This window comes from Pteropus medius, unplaced genomic scaffold (assembly GCF_902729225.1).
Source record: "Pteropus medius unplaced genomic scaffold, Ma_sr-lr_union100, whole genome shotgun sequence".
Lineage (NCBI taxonomy): Eukaryota > Metazoa > Chordata > Mammalia > Chiroptera > Pteropodidae > Pteropus > Pteropus medius.
The window spans coordinates 14,164,275-14,186,053 of NW_024355205.1; the positions used below are offsets into that span (position 1 = coordinate 14,164,275).

The window sequence follows — 21,779 nt, forward strand, 5'->3', positions numbered from 1 at the left end:
GATAACTTCGACCCTGGTAGAAAAATAAATGAAAAGCCTAGTACTAGAAGTAAGATACATAGATGTTTGAAAATGCAGTTTGATTTGGAAAAAAGTTTGAGGAAAGCTTGTGGAAATGGCAAATCACTTCATGCAGCTTTTACATAAATGAAGTTGGATCAGTACAGGAATACAGGATGATCATGTCAGGAATAGAGAACTAAACTTTACCACTTATTGGTTCTGAGACCGGGATGGGGGCGGGGTGGGAGGGGAGAAAAGGGAAAAGAGGAGGAGGAGAGGGAGAGGAAAGAAAAGCAGCGACAGAGAGATCCCCTCACTCAAAGCAAAAATGTCCGAAATCACCAGGAATTTTCATTGCTCCCCAACAAAATGAAGAAAGTACAATAACTATACTAAATAAAAACTGAGTAGCAGCAACTATCAACAGAATCGATTCATTAATTATAGCTCTGTCTATATATCACCTGTCAAAGCTAATTATTTATTGTTTTAAATGATATTAACTTCAAAGCCACTAGTGCCAAAAAGGAAAGGTGACGTATTAGAAATACATCCACAGGTGAGAATCAGTTACTAGTTCAGTGCTCAGGAAATTCAGTTTAGCCAACATTTGCCTGTGTGGACACATGTTATCAGTACAGGGTATTTCAATTGGAAAATTACTATCCTTCCCAGTCGGAGGCTAAATAGGAGCCTAATTTGTGAATTAATGATAGTTCTTTTTTGCTATGGATATTAGTTGCTATTCATTTCTAAGCTTTTAACATAGTTCCTCTCTCTGCAACTATTTTTTCCTAAAATTTTGAATAGATTTCTCTCTTATCACTCTTCTCCCTAGGTGCTCAGAAGGATAAATATTACTATCAAAATGTACTGCAAAAGTGAATACATTTTAATAGGATTATGATAACAGAATCTTTATCCAGTGACTGTTGCAAAAAGAAAAGGAGATTTCTGTTTTAAGATTAAAGTATAGACTTAAATGAAAAGAGGATTATCTTATTAGCTTGGCAACTAATGTACAGCACTCAAAGTTATGTTTCCTGTTTGTAAAAAGAACCGTTTCAGGTGAACATGCTTTTGACTGCCTACTCGTGACATTCATCGTAGTGAAAGAACAAGAGAAAACACAGTCAAAGACAGACAGCCATTCTGTACATCTCATGCCAGCTGTGATTACATTTTTCTGAATCCAAAAGGCAATCTAACCACAGTAGCTAAAAAGGTGCAGCTGCTATGTGTAAATAGTAGATAAATGAAATTGTATACAGAAACATACTCTCATGGAGACTTGGATAGAAATATTTTCACTTGAATTGTAAAAAATTTAATGAGCTTAGCCTTTCCTACGTTTAAGAAATATGTTTAACTGAACATGAGCTAGGGACAAGGGTTAGTGGCATTACAAAAGTACTGATTCCAGAAAGACCTGGGCTGTATCTGGTGAAACCAGAAGACAAAGAGAGTCTAGATCTGGAAAACATTAAATGGAGTTGAGGCCATGGTCTGAGAGAGAGCAACAGGAAAAATGGCTAAAAACAACTCCTGGGAGATCACTACAAGGAGCTCTGTTGACAAAGGTGGAGTTAAGACAAGTCAATGACTGGGAAAGGCTGCCATTATAATACACATTGGCATAACAGCTGATGCCTGCTGAGCAGTTCTTTCTCCAAATCCAACAGCCTTGTTCTCTACAGGATGATCTAACGACATGCATGGAGTACCTCCAGTAGGCAAAGCTACATTGTGCTTGATTCCATCTTAATTTTCCCTGGACTGATGGTCTCTACACTCCCCCAAAGAGGCAGCTTCTCTATCACGCATTCAGGAATACGAACACTATACACATTTACTTTTACTATTTTAACTAGAAAATTACTAAGACTGAGTTTTCACCTGATGTCATGACTTTAATAGTTTTAACAGTCAGTTTGCCAAGTTCTAGGTTATGAGAATATTTTAGAGGAAGAATTGTGTAACTGGTGGCATAAAATTAGTAACTATAATAACAACTAGAAAAAGGAAGATATTCAAAATATGTAACAACCAATTTTCTTGCTGTGCCAAGCATTAATTCTTTGGTTGCTGCATTTTGAAGGTGGGAATGGAGAAAATGCTGAGAGAGTAGAGGTGAGGGTTCTAATGGAGCAGTGGTTATCCCAACTGATGTAGAAGTGTTTCAATATTGTAACATCTGGTCCTGCTGTGCAAGTGTATAATAGAAAAACATCAACCCAGTTATAATGAAAATGAATTTACATTGACCAATATTTGATAATAAAGAAGATGCCTTTAAAATCTCATTCATGATTTCCCCTATCCAAGATCAAATCCTATCTCCCAAAACACGATTCCATGAACTTAAAATCTGATAATGATCAGAGATCTTTTAGCAGATTTAATCTCATCCTCCTATTCTAAGGGCTCACAAGAGGTTCCTCTGTCACTCTCTGCTCCTCAGCGAACCTGTCCGGTGTTACCACATTTGGCTCTCTTCAGACTGTAGATATGCAAAGAAAGACAACAGTGAAGGAGGAGATAGTGTGAAGTGTGGTATGGTATCTGTCCTTTCAACACTTCTTCAGGCCTATACTTGATTCCAGAATCAAATAAATAAACAGAGATGCTCGTTTTTAAATTAAATTTATTGGGGGTGATAACAGTTAATAAAATTATATAGGTTTCAAGTGTACAATTCTAGAATACATCATCTGTATACTGCATTGTGTGTTCATCACTCAAAGTCAAATCTCCTTCTGTTGCCATATGGTTGACCTTCTTTACCTTTTTCTACCTCCCCTCTCCCTTGTCACTCAGGTGACCACTAAGTTATCTGTGTCTATGAGGTTTTGTTTGTCTGTCTTGTTCATTTGTTGCTTTCAGTTTTATATCCCATATGAGTGAAATCATATGGTTCTCAACTTTTTCTGTCTGACTTATTTCACTTGGCACGATAATCTAAAGATCCATCCACGCTGTCACAAATGGCAGTATTTCATATTTTCTTATGGCTGAGTAATATTCCATTGTATATATGTACTACATCTCTTTTATCCAATCATCTATCGTAGGACACTTCGGTTGCTTCCATTTTTGGGCCACCATGAATAATGCTGCAATTAACATAGAGGTACACTTATCTTTATGGATAACCGTTTTAAAGTTTTTTGGAGTAGATACACAGAAGAGGGATTGCTGGGTCATATGCTAATTCTATTCTTACTTTTTGGAGAAATCTCCATGCTCTTTTCCACAGTGGCTGTACCAATTTACATTCCTACCAGCACTGTATGAGGGTAGGATACATGTTTATTCACAATTTCAAATAGTAAGTAGAAACACTTCTTATTTAAAGAAATAGCATGTTCTCTCCAGAAAACTCCAGAAAATTATAAAAATAAGACACTGAAGACCACAGAGATGCCTCTGAACCATTTCTTTACTCTCCTCTTCTATAACATCTAATCTCCTAAATCCAATATAATATCTAATTTCTATGTTATATTTAACATCTAGTTCTTTTTACCATACAATAGCACTTTGAAGCCAGAGATCATAAAGTGTTTGTCTTGGTCTCGAATGACCAGTAATGGCCTAAACATACAGCAGATTCTCGGTCAACAACAGATTTTGGACACTGCAAAAAAGAAGCATATAAAGGAGAAAAAGGCCCAAAGAACCAGGAGGCCCACTACTTACCTGTGTGGCACAGCTCCTCTCCAGCCTCCATCTCCCCATCAAGAAAAAAAAGAAGGCAGCCCCTGTTCTGCCAGCCTTACCAGGTTTTGGTGAAGGTCCATTTTAAGGCAGTAAATGTCACTGGCTTTGGCTACCATATAAAGATGAGGCATTTTATGGAAAATAAAGCAGCCAAATCTTGATTTAAAAAAATATATGTAAAACCTTCATAATAGACCTCTTATTAGCAAAGAATTAATTAGCAAAAGGGTTCGAAGTGGTGATATAAAAGTCTCTGACATTTCTTTTTTCTAAATGATTATTCTCTTGGAAACTAATGAGCTAAATTCATTTTCAAAGTAATTGCTAGAAACAAGGAAAAGACCTAAATGTCTCTTGCAGAATTATTGTGAGAATCTAATAAAATGGTAAGGATCATGCAGGCTTAAATGCTAACCTCTACCTGATGTCCTAGATGTGAGTAGTGTATTCTGAACGACACAGGAGATTAATACAAATCCAGGCATTTGCTTCATCATTGCTGAGAAGATATGAAGGTGAAAAGCAACCAAAAAGCTGATGAAATGAGAGGCAGAATTCTAACTATCACAGTGGGATTTTAAATGAACTGGTTTTGACTTGCATTTCTGTGATGATTAGTGATATTGGGCAACTTTTCGTATATCTATTGGTCATCTGTATGTCTTCTTTGGAAAAATGTCTGAGTCCTTTGCCCATATTTCAATTATTTGAGTTTTTGCTATTGAGTTGCATGAGTTCCTTATATATTTTGAATATAAATCTCTTATTGGATATGTGGTTTGCAGATATTTTCTCCCAATTCATTTTGTTAACTCTTTCTTTTGCCATGCAGAAACATTTTAGTTTGATGTAGTCACATCTATTTATTTTTGCTGTTATCGCCTCTGCTTTGGATGTCAAATCCAAAAAAAATCACTGCAAAGACCAATGTCAAAGAGCCTTTCCCTGTTTTCTTTTAGGAGTTTTATGGTTTCAGGTCTTACATTTAAGTTTTTAATATATTTTGAATAGATTTTTGTGTATGGTATAAGATAGGGGTCAAATTTCATTCTTTTGCACGTGGATATCCAGTTTTCCCAATGTTATTTATTGAAGAAACTATCCTTTCTCTATTGTGTATTCTTGACATCTTTGTCGAAAATTAATTAATCTTATATGCCTGGGTTTATTTCTGGGCTCTCCGTTACATCCGATTGATCTATGTGTCTGTTTTTATACCAATGTCACACTGTTTTGATTACTATAGCATTGTAATACTGTTTGAAATCAGGAAGAGAACTGCCTTGATTTCTGATGCTACAGACTCACTTTGTATTTTCCCTACTCTATACTTGTAATCATATATTTATCCCAGCAGTATTCTTTTTAATCAAGTTAGTTGTAGCAAGAATAGATGAACTGATGAACTATAAAGATGAGAGTGCTGAAGTAATTAGAAATACACTAAGAAAATTCAAATTAGGGTTGCTGTGTGTCAACTTTAATTATTAACATGATTTTGAAAGTTCCTCTTTTGGTGTTTTTCACTCACTATACTTTAGGAATTTAATTTTTAAACTATGATACAAATAGGAATTACGATACAAATCGAAGCACTCAAGAAACTAAAAATCGCCTTTATTCCTTTTTCCTAAAAGCTGGTGAGGCTTTTAATTTATGCCCACATGAACCCAGACAACTGATCAATTTGAGAAATTCCTTCCAATTGGCCAATTTGGTGAAAAGAAAAGGTGGGAAGCCTGAACCTAAGTTAGACAAATGGGCTATGTAGGACCTAGCTCTGTCTCTTCAAGGGAGGGGCCCTGGCTATTCCAGGCCTCATAAAAAGAAAGATTACTGTAGGTTCTCTGCAGCCCTGGACTCAGCTCCAGAATCATCTCATTTCCCCACTCACACTTTTGGTTCTTCACAGCCTACCTTCACTTCCCTCCATTCCCCTCCTCTCAATTCCTCCATTATGACAGACCCACTGTGTGCCTCCCAGTTTTTACCTGATCTCTGGTCTTACTTCTATCTCTTAATTCTTAGTCCATTGACTCCACAAAGACACTCAGTACCAGCCCCACAGCAGCCCTGTGGACCACATGCTTATAAGAACCAACTCACCCATCTGCCAACTTTGTGCACACAGAATCTATTCATTTCCCCCTTGGTAACATGTTACTAGGATGCATCTGAAAGCTATGGGACAGGACTACAATAAAAAATCATTAAAGCTCAGGATACAGAAACTGGGTCAAAATGGAGTTACCATCTCTGTCACTTTCAAAAGCCTCTCTTTTTCTGCCAAGACTTGCAATGTTCATGCTTCTTGTGTTTTTACCCTGGGCTCTTCTCTACTGCTGGAGGCAGGGTAACCTCTGGAGTTACATAAATTAGTTCCTCCAATTACCAGCTGTGTGACCCTAGTAAAGTTACTTAACCCTTCTAGGACGTTTTCTCATTTGTATATTGAATAATAGTGGCAACGTCATAGGATTGTTGTGAAGATTGCATAAGTAACAGGTCTAAAGGAGTTGCACTATGTCTGGCACTTAGTTACTGGTTAACTACATGAGCTCTTGTTATTATTATAGCTTCATTTTCATTTCTAGGGCAATCTCACCAAAGAGATCCCTATAACCACTTTTATGCAAACAACCCTCAGATTTATTAACACCCTTCACCCCTGACATTGTCCTATGAACATCCTACTAGGCTTCTTCAGCTTCCCAAACTCAACATTTCCAAACCTTTTCTAGTAAACCCACTTGCCTCCCGCACAATTTCTTTTAGTTTATGTTTTTAGATAATTGTAGATTTGCATGCTGTTATAATAAATAATAGAGATCTTGTATACCCTTCACCTAGTTCCCCCCATGATGACATCTTGCATAACTGTAGCATAATATCACAACCAGGAAACTGAAATTGATACAACCTACCTTCCTTATTTCACCAGCTTTACATGCTGTGTGTGTATATATATTGTTCTATGTAATTTTATCACATGTGTAGATTTGAGTAATAGCCACCACAGTCAACATACAGAACAGTTCCATCACAAGGATCAATCATGTTACCCTTTGGTAGCCACATTCACCTCCTTCTTTCCTCCCTCCATAACTCCTGGCAATCGCTAATCTGGTCTCCATTTCTATAATTTCATCATTTTGAAAATGTTATAGAAGTGGAATCATATAGTATGCAACCTTCTTTTCACTCAGCATAATCCCTTAGAGATTACCCAAGTCGTTGTGTATATCAATATTTTATGAGTAATATTTTACGGTGCGGTATACCCAGTTTGGGTAACCGGTGACACACTGAAGTACATTGGGTTGTTTCTAGTTTTTAGCTATTATTAATAAAGCTGCTATGAACATTTGTGTAGAGTTTTGTGTGTGTGTGAACAAAGTTTTCATTTTCAGGGATAAATGCCCAACCATGCAGTTGTTGGTAAGCGTATGTTTCATTTGATAAGAAATTGTCATATTTTACTCTAGACTGGCTGTATCATATTATATTCTCACTAGAAGTATATGAATGATCCAGTTTCTTAGTATCTTCACCAACATTTGGTGTTGTCAATGATCTTTATTCTAGCCATTCTAACAGGTATAGTGATATCTCATTGTCATTTTAATTTGCATTTCACTAATGGCTAGTGATGCTAAACATCTTTTCATGTGCTCATTCGCCATCTATACATCCTCTTCCATAGAAGTCTGTTTACATATTTTGCTCATTTTCCAATTGCATTGTTTGGTTTATTTATTGTTAATTTTTGGATTTTAAGAGCTTTTTATATATTCTAGATACAAGTCCCTTGTCAGGTATGTGGTTTGAAAATATTTTCTTCCAGTCTGTAGCTTGTTTTTTCACTCTCTTGATAAAAAGATGCTTTGTCATTCACAGAAAGAAAGTTTTTATGTTAATGAAATCCAGTTTGTTAATATTTTTCTTTTAAGAATCGTGTTGTTCACGTCAAGTTTACGAAGTCTTCACTTGGCCTTAAGAAAGGTCTCGAAATTTTTCTATTTTTTTTTAACACTTTTAGTTTTACATTTTACATTTAATTCCATGATCCACTATGAAGTAAATTTTGTATAAGGTGTTTTAGTGGAGGTATGTGTTTTTGTATAAGGTATGTGTTTTTACTTAGAAATATCCAATTTCTTTCACATTTGACCAATGACATCACTATTCACTGAGAAGTTACCCAGCCCTGTGAGTCCCCAGCTCTTCCTCATCCTTTCCTCCCCAACTCCCCTAGTCAGGGCTCACTGTCTCTGTCCTGTATCACTGCACTAATTTTCTACACTTCTTCCCTCGCCAGCCTCTCTTACCTCAATCTCTCTCTCTCCATTCTGTCCCAGAATCACCTTCTTATAAAGATGTCACTATCCTTCTTAAACACCTTAAGTAGTGTTGACTAATGACACATATGGCCCAAACAGTCCAGCCACAGTTTTTACTGTCTTCACCTCTACCTATTTTCTACCTCATAGTGCTTCAGCCACACCAGACATGAAAAGACTTTCAGAGATGCTTTTGCAGATGCCATTTTTTCCCACCGCTAAGCCTTTTTCCTGGACTTCTTCCCTCAACCCTAGTTGGACAGTCACCTTTTCTCTGAATCTTTTCCCGCAAACGTGCCCCTCCCCACCTCTCCATGAAGAGTTATTGTATCCCCATGAGACTCTCTTTCTGTTTTTTCATCTTTAAAATGGGGCTAATAAAAAAAACTTATCTCGTAAGGTTGTTGTGAGAATTAAATGAATTAATGCATGTGAAGCATAATAAAACATATTCTAGATGATAAGTGCTCAATGCATTAATTATTGTTATTGTTATAATTATTATATACCTTTCCTTATCTCATGTAATAGTTTAGCATAGATGTTTTTTCTATATTGATTACTTACTCCTCCACCAGGTTGTAAGATTTTCTATGGCATCTATTATTAATTCTATGGTAGTACATTATAAGTTCTTGATAAATATTTGTTGAACTGAATTGACTGTTTTAATTCAATTAATAATCCAATTCAATTTAAAAATTATTAACTGATTTTCCCCTTCAATGAACATTATTTTATTGAACTAATTATTTTGACAATTGATAGATATCCCTCATCTTCAACTTTTGTTTTATTGTACCAATATAAGCGTGAAGGTTAAATGACTTGTCTTGCTAAAATAAAAGATAATCAGTATTTATTCATGATAGGAAATTAGGTTTCTTCTACTTAACGCTCTCCAATAAGACAACAGCCTTTTTTAAAAAAGCAAAAAATTGTGCTAGCCCTAATAGACAGATACTACTGGAACTATCTTCACTTTCCATTAAAATCTTGCTTTTCCCTTATTCTTAGAAGAAGTTGTATCAAGGACTAGTATAGAAGAGTTAAAACAGTTGAACATGCTGGTAAAAAAAAAAGTAGAGAATTCTATTAGAGAAAAATGATGAAAATGGGAGGACTTGTGGAGCACACTGAAGAAAATTACGTGTTCATTTGTAGATGGTGGTCACACAAAAGTAAAAGTTTCTACAACAGCAGTAGTACACTTTTCTCCCACTGAAGAACCTTAGAGTATATAATCAATTAGGAAAAGAAATCTTAAAATCTCTTGAAAGCAGTGTTGGTAGCATTTTAGGTTGTTTCCTCCTGCCACAGAGCTTGAATTTCAGGGTTCACCCTCCTCAGTCCTGGGAGTGAATCCTGATTGGCCTAAGACATTCTCCATACCAATGTTTGGGTCAAGAAAGGACCTATGACATAGCTCTGGGCTATGAGGCACGAGAGAGAAGCTACTGGGCAGTTTGTCTTGCTCTTTAAAAGAAAGTGGTGGGAGAAGGAGCCATTCCATTTTCCTGCCTCTGGACATTGTTTTATGAAGATGTATTCAGAGCTCTTAAAGTCACCACACAACCATAAAAGTCAGCACTGAACACGGCAGAGCAGCAAGATAGAGAGAACCTGGGTCCTTAATGAAATCCCTGAGCCTCTGAAAAAACCCAGACTGCTCTGCCTCAGGATAGCTTGTTAAGCGAAATAGCGGACTTTCTGTTTCTGGCTTATAAAAATATCTTAACTGACATAGCACTGATAAGTGGATCATGTCTCTAAGTCTGCCTAACACAATGACTTTTATGGGAATCCAGAGATGAGAAGGATAAAAGTGTATTCATACTTACAATGAATATTCTGGAGGAGAAACAGTCAGCCTTGCTGTATAACTGGTGAGACGGAGCAGTACAGAGAGCACAGGCTCCAAAAGCAAGGAATCTCACCTTTGCAGCCCACCCGCTGTGTGGCCGTAGGGGAGACGCGTCCTCTGACTGAACTTCAGTTCCTTCACTGTAAAATGCCCTCAGTAATACCTACCTCACAGGTTTACAGGGAGTATTAAATGCAATAATGTAATAATAAACGGTCTGTCAAATAAGAACCCAAATAAATGTTAGTTTCTCTTCCCCTAATTAATCCTCTGCCAAGATGAAACACTAACTCAGTTTATTACACCATTAATTCAGATACTTTCTTTCCAGCAAGAATTACTCTGACAGCAGGGTTAGTGCCATCAAGTGTAATTTCTACTAAAAAGGTTCTAATCTTAGCATTTCTACCGTGAGGCCTAGTGTGGTGCAGAAGAGATCAGGCACGGACATTTCCAACCCCAGAGAAAACTGACGTGACGATAACCACAGTGGAAGAGTTTACACTCCCTCGATTGTTTTATTCTCACATTTTAAAATGGATATGTGGGTGGAATTAATGGGCTCCAGTGGAAGTATGCTTATAGTAACTTTTCCTCCAAGTTATTCCCACATTTTCTGTTACACTTCATCGAAAGCTAATCATATTATACTGATATCATTACCAACCTCCCTAATGCAATTAACACACTATCTAATGGATATAAGAAGTTGGCATTAAGAAGAAGCACTTTTTATCTTGGCATAAAGGTTTCGGTAAAGGTATTCACCTTTTATAATAGATGCACAGAAGTCATGTTTACTTAAACAGTCACTGCTCTATTTGCACTCTTCTATTCTTACACTAATAGTAAGGAGAAAATCGGCAAAATTTAACTGGAAGACACTTTGACACCAAAAGCCTTAAAAGTGTATTTACACTTTGACCTAGAAATTCTACCTTTGGAATTTATTTTAAAGAAGGAATTAAGCATTTCTACAATGATTTTTCAAAAAGAATTTTTCTTGCAGAAAGAAAAATGAAACCTAAGCATTCAACATTAGAAGATTTGTAAAATCATGAATTGTTCACTCCAAAGAATGCTATGCAACCACTGGAAATAAAGTTATTAAAAAAAATCTATTGCTATGGGAAGATGTGCATGATATATTGATAGTAATTGAAAGGTCATAAACCGTATGTACAGGGCCTTCATTTCTATGAAAAGAAATATATTTATATTTATAAAAGTCTCAATAACTACAAACCAAAATAAATATGAACAATGCTTTTTTCTAGGGACTTTTATTTCTTCTGTTTTAATTCTGTATATTTTCTGCACTAAGCATAAATTAATTGTGCAGTAAAGAAAAATAAGTTTTAAAAATTCAAAAGAAGAATTAGTAAAGTACTTTTAAGCTAAATAGCAAACAGATCATTTCATCACTAATTCCGTGAATTCTTAGCTTTGACTTTTCAGGTTTCCCCCAAAATTCTCTTTAAGAAGTTGAAATTTAAGAGACTGAAGACAAACTCCCAGAGCAAGATCTTAGGGTTGCCTGCTTAGAGAGGTGACTGTCCTTGTGTTAAAGCCCTGGGTGATTTGATTCTTTTTACCCATCTGATCTGACTGTTGACCATGACCTGGAAAATTGGTTTGAAGCTGAGGGCAGTTTCTTTAGTCAGAGATGCCCAAGCCTCTGCACTAAGGCTCAGGGAAGTTTTAGGAAACTTTGCTATCTGTTCTTAGTTCTTTGTGGTTCCGGGGAAGTTTCCTTCAAAAGAAAGAAATTGATCGGTGTTCACTCTGGGATGCAGCTCTTGCTGTCACCTCCAAGTAGACAAAAGCTCTGGTTGCCATCAGAGCTATGCCTGCTGCACTGACCTGAACTCTGACTTATTTATACCATTAATTACTATTGTACCTGTCGTATATTGACCCTTTACTACATTGCATGCACTTGGTCAAGCACTTTTCATACATTATTTTGTTTAAACTCTTTTAACATTAGCCCTGGAAGATGAATACTATCATTACCCCCATGAGGGAACAATTTGCCCGAGATTACATAGCCAGTAAGGAGTAGGGTCAAAATGAGAACTCGGCTCTATCTGCATTTTATTAGATGTCCCTTAACCATTTAAATGAGCGTGTTTATAATCCATATTGGGAAGAAAGTTCAGTTGGCCATTTCTGGGTCTTCTTAAACCAGATTAAAAGTGATTCCAAGAAAATAATAAAACCAACTTCACAACCATAGAAGTGATTCTTCTACACAGCTGTGCCCTTGGCTGCTAGTGGCAAGGACAGCCAAGACATAACCAATGGTCCTTGTGTGTTCAGCTACACACTGACTGGCTTTAAACTGATTACTTAACCTCTCCAAACCTCAGGACCTTATGTAGAAAATGAGCTTTATAATATTTGTCCTAAATGCCTCATTTATGAGTACCAAAGGAGACAATGTATGTGTAAGCACTTCTAAAAGTACAAGAGGCAAGGAATCTTGATTAACCCTACATGCAAATTACTTTTGCCTTCAAAATCCAAAAGCAGTGTAACTCTCATATAGCATTTAGCAAAAGATTGAGAGAGAGGCTTTAGGAATACAGAGAAACCTTAATATGAAAAAATCCCATGTGTAATGTTGCCCCATGTATAGCATTGAATTTATTAAGTCCTGAGGAAAAGTCATTTACTCAATGTTCCTTTCTCCCATCTAATGCTCTTTGATTTAATGTTTCCTCTCTAAGTGCATGAACTTTTGAACAACATGAATTTTTGCCACAGGACTTAAGACTCTCCTGTGACTTGATGTTAGAAAATCTCCTTAGTCATTCGGTTTCTGCTCCCTGAGAGCAAATTGGAGCTCCGACAGTGAGTTCATACACATTCTGTTTTAACTTAGGATGATATTTGGCTCAATAATTCAAAAATATTATACTAAGGTTTAGGGTTACACTTGCATAAAGGACTAATCTTTTTAAAAACATATTGATGGGTAGAGAAAAGAAAGGGATTTTTTAAACTATTTTTAAAATTGCAAAAGTGTATCATGCCCATGTTAAACAATTCAAATGGCACACATACAGTGCAAGGGAAAAGTACCCGCCCAATGCCTATTTCCACTTTCCACTGGTGAATACTAACGATTCCTTGTATATGTTTTGAGAATTTTCTATGATTAAACAAGCAAATGAGTATAAGTACATCTTTTTATTTTTTAACATAAAAGTATTATTCATACTATAGTGATTGCTATGAAAAATGCTTATCTTCTCCTAAAAGTATGCTCGTACAGTTTTTCATATATACTTGTACAGCTCTGTTTTAAAATCTTCTCTGCAGTATCCCATTGCATGGATAGATCATAAATTATTTAAGTACTTTTTCTCTAGATGTATATTTTAGTTGTTTATAGATTTTAATATCACAAACAATGCTGCAACCAACTCCACCACATTTCTTTGCTCAATGATGTGAGCATATCTGTCAGCAAATTCTTAGAAGTAAAATTGATAAGTCAAAAGAAATGTGCATTTAAAATGTTGACAGATATTGCAAACTGCCATCTAAATGTGATTGTACTAATGTATTTTTCCCCCACGACTGGTATGAGAGGGCCTGACCTTCACCAACAATGGATATAGATGATACAAGAAACTATCAGGCTAAGGTGCCTAATAGCAATGATTTAGTAAACACTGAATTAAGTATTTTTAGGCCTTAGATATCAAGAAACTGGAAATGCTTGCCTTTACATGTACTGTGAATTCCTAGGCTCTTCACTCTGAAAAGAAACGAGAATGAAATGAACTGGATCTCACAAAGAAGGACTTAATGCTCATGGAGTGCTTGTTGTATTCCATGCACTGTTCTTTCTAAGTGCTCTACTTACATTGTCATGTGTTCCTCCTACCAATCCTATGAAGAAGGTGCTATTATCATTTCCATTTTATAGACAAGAAAACAAAGGCACAGAAAAGTTAAGGACATTTTCCAAGTTCTGTCAGCTGATAAGTGACAGAGCTCAGATTTGAACCTAGAAAATTTGAACCCAGAGTCAGATACTTTTAAACACACATCTGCCTCTCTGTTCCTGTTGATGTGCTAAACACATTTACTAAACTCCTATTCTATGCCAGGAACAATACATGCACCCTCTTATCCTCATAGTAATACAAAGCATTATCCGTTCCTCAGCGATATTGAAGTGGCTTGCCAAAGTGACAGAAGGAGGATTTGTACCCAGGAATGTCTGATTCTGAAGCCTGCATTCATTCTACCACAAGATTTCTTCAGAATGAAGTGTATAAGGAAGTTATATGGGAGCCATCTCTGTCAATAAAGCTCTGTCGACAGAGCTTTCTGGGGGGGCTACATCACACCTAATTCTTCCTTTATCAGAGTTCTGTACAATTAGAATGTTTGTGTACTTTTAATCACAGGCATGTGGTTATACAGTGGCTATTTGCTGTCTCTCATAAAGTGTGAGCTCCAATTGTCCAATTTGGACCAAAACTGAAGGCAGAATTAATTTCCAAATATCAAGAAATATTTAAGAAAAGTGACACAGTCGGGCGCGGATGAGCAGGTCCCACACTCAGGGACATACATCGCTAGAATACAGCAGCAATATATATTTAATCTCAGTGAGCAACTCATTATGAGTCCATCAAAAAAAAAAAAACCAGCTTGGATGCTGTTTCCTGAGTTTACAACTGTATTTCCTTACTGTATACAGAAAGGACCCAAGGAAGATAAGAGCAGCAACAGGAAGGAGAGCTTCAGGGGTTTCCGGGTTGGAAAGCCCACCCACCACTACTCAGCGTACACCCACCATGCCCAGCACGGTGTATGAGTTCAGGCCCTGGATTCAAATCCGCTCTGCTACTTACCTGCTGTGTGACTATGGACAAGTTACTGAACCTCTCCTGCCAAAGTTCAGTAATAATCAAGAGTACTTACCTCATCAGTCTGTCATGAAGATTAAATACTGTCCTGTACAGATCACTGCCCTGAGGGTTGAGGGTGAAGAACAGAATCACAGAAGTCCACATAAATGGACCCTCTTTCTTTCATGTTACAGTGTCTTACCACTTTTTGTTTAATGCAATCAGGAAAGCACACTGTCCTATATCTAAGTCTGAAACTGGGAAGAAGATCTCTATGCATCTTCTTATGATAGCCTCATTCTCTGGAGGTCAGAGTGTACATACAAACCCTATATTTCTGTGTCAGCAGCCCTAGTTACAAATGGGACTTCAGATCTATGTTATTGCTGTCACAAAACACATGTTACCCAAGCTTATCTTTTGGTTACCACCATTGGTTAGGCATAAGCCTGTTGTACAGTTGCTTAGTAGGCTTTGGAGGTTAATTTGATCATCTCCTAAAAGTTTACTTTTTGGTACACCATGGATGCTAATGTCATATTACTACAAGTGTTCTCCTGCACTATACAGTAAAACAAGTCAGCCTGGAAGAATATGCAAATTTTGCCATTATGTTGTTCAGTTTTAAGGGCAATTAAACATTTGCTTTGAGCTCCTCACATTGCATTGCATATCCATAAAAACTTACTATTCATTTCTGTACCTAAAACTTATTTAGCATTAAGTCTTTGCCATTCTTTCCTTTTCAATGAAAATTGGGTTTTCAATTATACATCACAATCCTATACTATGTGAATCTTTATTTGCAAAGAAATTTAGCCTGTTTTCTGTTTACGTTGGATCAATTCCATCTGTCACTGTACTACTTGGGCAGTGTGAGGCAGCTGTTTCAAGTTTTCTCTATGAGAAGATGTCTGTATCTCATGATATCAGTGTTGGCTCTTCCATCTACCACATGAACAAAGATCTTCTCTTCAATGAGCAAGGCCAGTACTGCTGGGCTCTGCAAACCAGAATCAGGTCTATGTGAAACAAAAACAATGTCTTAAAAAATAAAGTATAATAAAATAATAATAATACCTCAAACTGGCTGTTAGAAATGGTGTGGATTTTTTTTTTTTTAAAAAAAGGTATTTTTACAGTTGAATTTGAAAAAAGGAACCTAAATTTTGTCAGAATGGTTGCTGTCTATAAACATAACTTTTGTCTTCCATGCCTTAATTTTTTGTTCAAGGGATTATGACCATGAATTAAAAATAAGTCAAAACTTGAGGAATAAGCAGTGCCTGAGATGAGGGAAAAATGAAAGATTTGTATGTCATTCATTTGGGGACATAAAGGAGATGGTTCGACTGCACAGTTCTTGGGCTCTTATTATCCTCCCTTAATAAGAGCCTCCTCCTGTCCATTTCCAGTTTCAATACACCAGCCCCCTGCCACCCAATTCAAATTTTTAAGTCTCTTTTGAGTACTCTCTTCCCCTTACCCCCTTCTTTTAATTAATCGTGAAATCCTATTCACCCTTACTTCATATTTTCTCATATCTTTCCCATTCTTTACACACCTAGTTCAAGATCTCATTTCCTCCTGCCTCTAATAGCAAAATAGCCTGCTCTCTCCATTCAGTGAAGCCTCTATGCCGTGACCATATGTACCTTCCCACAAGACCATTTTGATCATGTCACTTTTCTGCTCCAAAACCTTCAAGAGAAAACTTAAATTCCATCACTACAGCTCTTTGACCAATTCTGATCTACTTTTCCAGGCATGTTTCCCATTAACCTCCTATATATTTTCCAAATTGCAAAATTAAGGAGGCACTCACTCTCAGGTGTCCACCCTGCATTTACATGATCTTGAGAGTGGGGGCCTCACCCTTGGTGCCTAGCTCACCCCACCCTGAGTTCCTGGGGTACATTTTCTAGAGATATCACCTTGGCAGGCAAGGAGGTCCACCACTCAGATCTCTCTTCAGGAAAGAACTTGATATTTAGGTGTAAAAAGTGCAATTAGCTGAGGGCCTCCAGCTACAGAAAACACTGAGAATCTGCCTTGACTTTTGAGTCATAGCCATGCCCTTCTGGGAACCCCTAGTCAGTGACTGAGCGTGTTAGGAGTACTTAGGCCTGGCCATTTCTGTCCAGCATGGATTTCCTTTAACATAAAGCAATCTTCCCTCTGGAGGCCACTGAGTTAGATCAGACTGCCAGATCTGCACCGTGATCTGAAGCCTTTCCCAACACAATTTGGCTTCCTCCCCCGTTTATCTTTTCCTTCCAATAAACTACTTGTTTGGTAATCTTGTCTCAGTATCTGTTCCCAGAGGACATAAATGACACATGTAGTCAGCAACTGGTCATACCATTCGGGACCTGGAGTTAGAGGTAAAGTGATAAACTGAAATGGACTTCTCATGTAGTGGTTAGAAGGTTGCGCTCCACAGTTTGGGTTCAAATCTAAGCTCCATCACTTCTGACCTCGTATAACTTTAGAGAAGCTATATAACTTTTCAGTCCCTCAGTTTCTTCATCTGTAAAATGAGGATTTTAATATTAAGTAAGCACTATGTGAGATAATGCATTTAAAGTATTTAGTGCAATGCCTAGCTCATAGTAAGTGCTCAAGAAATATTCATTATTATCGTATAGACTTTGCCATTTACAGAAGTTGTTGGGTATCATAAAATAAACGAAATGTTCACTTTCTCAAAGAATTTTCCAAAGGATATAATAAGGCTCATGAACATTAATTAAAAACCTTTCAAACTCAACCCTGTGATTTTTTTCAGTCTCACTTCCTGTCATTCCCAATATGGCTCCTCTTCTCCACACAGTGTTATCACCTTGTTGTCTCCTGTCCTGATTTGCTTCCTCCCATATTTCTTTTCCTTTCACCCAAAGTACCTATTCCTCTTCTTTCCATCAGTTCCTACTAATAATTGCCTTCAAAACTTGGTTGAAAACTCACCTTCTCCAGAGTTTCTCTGACCAGCCTTCACTACCCATGCCAACCGTGACCATCCCTTTCTACTGGCAAACCTAATTTATTATTGTATCATTTTGAAACTAAATGGAACAAAAAATAATCTAATTCTTAAACCATGTTGAAGGTACCCGTGCCTCCATAAACAATTGTTAGTAATAACATAGCTGAAACAGCCTCTCCAGTTTCTTTAAACAAGATTTCCCTTCCTCCCACCCACCTTTTTGCCTAAGGCTAAGAGATGGCTTGGCCCATCAATGATCAATAAATGCTCGAAGGATGAAGGTTTTTAGCTGTGGATGCATGGTCCCTCTACAAATGATATTTTTTATATTTTCTATTTGTGAGCCTTAAAAAATGAAATGTTTCATAAAACAATCTCAGTCACACGATGGGGAAACTATTTTATGGGGGAAGTGTTTTACAATCATTTTTGGTATTGTAGTTAATATAATTGTTTTATAAAATAAAAGCCTGGTCTATAATACATCTAAAAGCCAGTAGGAAATCATAATTAGAGACAGATGGCAAACGTGGCATTCCTTCCTTTCACTATTTCGTACATATGATATTCCCTACAAAATGACACTGAACGTTCCCCTGGTACCACACAGTGCCCTACAAGCTCGGACTAATAAAACCTCTTGTTACTCCTAGGAAACACTTCAAAAAGAATAACCAACTTCAAAAGCAAGATGAAAGTGTTTTGCACGTGGTTAAGTGCAATGAATATTTTTACAAAGCTTAGTATTTGAATATATCCGTTAATACATATTGCAATACATACCAAAAAAGTACTAAGAAGCTTCAACCATCCTGTACATTTAATCTGAAACCCTCATCAAGATATTCACATTCAAAGCCAAGATTCCTACATCAACCAAGTCACAATCTTAGGTGTATTTAAATATTGTAAATCAATAGTACCTTTAAAAAAATCTATTACACACGAAGCAACACATGAATATAACATTAATAGCCTACACAGGTTTTTAATGGCTCCTAATATAATATGCCCTTTCGAGGAAGCATTCGTACATATTGAAATACATTTTGACTGTACTACTTTGAGTAATTATAAATTGAACATGAATAATAAGCATTAAAAGTTATGTAATTTTTTGAAATACATATAATCCTCTATTAGTATGCAGCTCTCTATAAGTGATAAAATCTTAGACTTCAAACATTAAAAAGTAAAAGTAGGTTTCACACTGATTTTCAAGAATATATATTTTTATTGTTACAATTCAGTAAACTATTTTACCAAAGTTTACAACTGTCTCTAATTCAAAGCAAATCAAAATCAATTGTCTGTTATATAATCAATATCATGATGCAAAATTAATAGCTAATAAAAAACAATTAACTTATTTACTAGCTCATTTTAAATATAGTGAGGAACTATAACCAGATGGCATTAATATTATCTAATCTGTTCCACTTACCAAGTTAACATTAAGATATTTCCCTTTCCAAATATCAATACCCACTGTGCATTTAGAAAATCTAGTTATAAAAACCTGTTTTACTTTATTTCTCAGAAAACTGCTAGTTCAACCTACTTTTCTTTGTGAATTCCGAGTTGCTACATTATTTTCTCATCTTCACAATAATTACTAATAATCTCAAAAAGCAAGAACATAATGCAAAGTGAAAGAATTGTTATAAAGACAAGAAAGCAAATTTCTATTATACAAGTGAGCAATTCTCAAAACAAGTTGTTTATCTTAAACATACAGCACATTATAGTCATAATTAGCTCCCAACCGCAGTTATATATACACATTTTTCAAAATAAATCTTTTAAATAAAGTAAAGTACTGCAAGCATCTTTCCAGCTTAAGGATTTGAAATAGCAATTAGATCTCAACCTTAAATCATTGGTCTCTATAACTAGAAGAGCAAGTCCTAAGAATGTAAATCCCACCCAATGAGACAAGAGACGCTGAATGTATTATTAATTGCTAAGTAATTTCTTAATTTTAGACTGTAGCACCCAACACTGGCAAATAAATAATGTGATTTATGAGCCTACACTCTCACGCTGTGTTACTGGAGTTCAATAAACACATGCACACCCTAAACGTACAGTGTGGATGCGATTTCTACAAGCAAAGAAACATAGCAGGACTCAGCAACAGCAAGTCTACCCCATCTACTTGTTATTCAAACACTAGTATTTAGAATACCTAAAATGCCTGCTGAACACTGCAGCTCAATGTCCCCCTGGGGTTACTCCGAAGCAGAACCACATCTCCTCCCCTCCGTGATCACTGAGTTTTGAGAACACAGGTAACATGGGGTAGAAATTCTCTCGTGCAGCAGCAAGATAACTCTTCTCTCCAAATTTTCAAAAACCAACACACCCTCCCCATAGACACAGACACAGACACAATCACATTTTTTTTTTTTTAAAGAAAGAAAGGAGGGTTTTTCAAATAGGTACCTAAAACATGCCACTTGCATGGGGATAAAAAAATGTATTTTCTTCTACTTGCTGCTGTGTAAGATGTTTACAGATCTGATTAGAAAACCTGGATGTACATAAAAAGTAGTGCTTTCATTGAGATTCCTTTAGTGATATCTGCCTGCACAGACATATGTGTCCATAAATAATACATATTTATGCAAACATACCTACATTAACAAGGACACACACACACATGCACACCTACACCAATAATTAAGCTTACACTGTTCTACGAGCCCCCTTTGACATTTTCTAGCATGCATGTTATTCAGAAGACAGATTTTTAAAAAATAATCAGCAGCTGCATATAATGCATGTCAAAGTGGCAGGTTTAGAGGGGCAAATACATTACCAGACGCATTTTGAAGTTTCTGGAACACCTGCAGGTAGAAGGAGACTGTGAATTGGATGCTGGCACACAGTATTCCTCAGAATCACAGAGCTCCGTGTGACTGTGGGGGAATGTGAGGCGAGCGTGAGGCTGGAGACCTTTGAGTTGAGCTCACTCTAGACATCAGAAAGCCTCAAAGAGGAGAAAGAAAAAGGCAGCCCACAGACAGCTAGATGAGGAACTTCTGGCACCTCTCCAGCTCAGGGATGAATTCTCTGTAATTTGGAGACGTATAGTGATGGAAATGAGGAGAAACTTGGATTCGCGGGTGAATTTGCTCAGCCATGCAGAAATGCACAGGTAACAGTCTCTCAGCTCATTTTAAAACATTCATTCAGGAACAAGACTGAATCAAAAAATTAACAGACATCCTTTTTTGAAAAAATGAAAAAGCTACTCCAGCCAGCTTACCAAGATGCCTTTACAAACTTCAAATGGATCATTCCATCAGCTATTTGTTGCAAATTTTATTAATCCCAGTGCAGAGGTAAACTGGAAAATCTAATTCCTTTTATGTAGAAAACTGGATTTATTGCTTCTTTTTATAATGCACGTTAGTCATATAAACACAGAGATTTACTTACAGAGTCCTCGTTTCTTGTGTAAAACCACTACTGTTTTGTCCAGATAAAATGCTAAAAGGCTTGTTCACAGCTTTTCAAGGAAGTGGAGAAAAATGTTTTAATACTCAAAAGCTGAGCTGAGTATTTAAATGTAGAGTGGCACATTAAGTGGCACATAAGAGATACGGTTATACAAGAGCATTGAGCAAGCAGGTGGCTCAAGTCTATAAATATATACATAATTAAGGATAGGGAGAAAAGAGCTTCGGCAAATTAAGTTCTTACAGACAATAGCTGTGATTTTTTTTCTTTAGGCTTACAAATAAGCTAATAATTTTTGGGGGGCACATATAGACCTCACCTTGTCTGAAGAACTCCTAAGCTCACAAATACAAAGTGTGGTTGGAAGCAGTGCACAGTGGCAATATATTTTCAAATGTAATGAGGAGGACAATATTACCATGAAGAATGTTGTCATATTACATTTGCCCATGTGGCTTAACTACTCATCCAACCTTGCAAATGGCCATTTGTCTGGACTCAATAGCAAATGCGCTATCCCCGTGAGG

General features: G+C 36.6%; 1 protein-coding gene across 2 annotated transcripts in view; it reads right to left on the reverse strand.

Moving 5' to 3' along the window:
* The window catches only part of IQCJ (IQ motif containing J), a 155,119-nt gene extending 133,823 nt beyond the window's left edge, over positions 1–21,296 (reverse strand). For both annotated transcript variants that reach the window (XM_039857452.1, XM_039857451.1), the window contains exon 1: positions 20,609–21,296. In XM_039857452.1, the coding sequence (XP_039713386.1) occupies positions 20,609–20,617 (9 nt within the window). In that variant the 5' untranslated portion in view covers positions 20,618–21,296. The remainder of the gene's footprint in view (positions 1–20,608) is intronic.
* Positions 21,297–21,779: the final 483 nt, after the last annotated feature.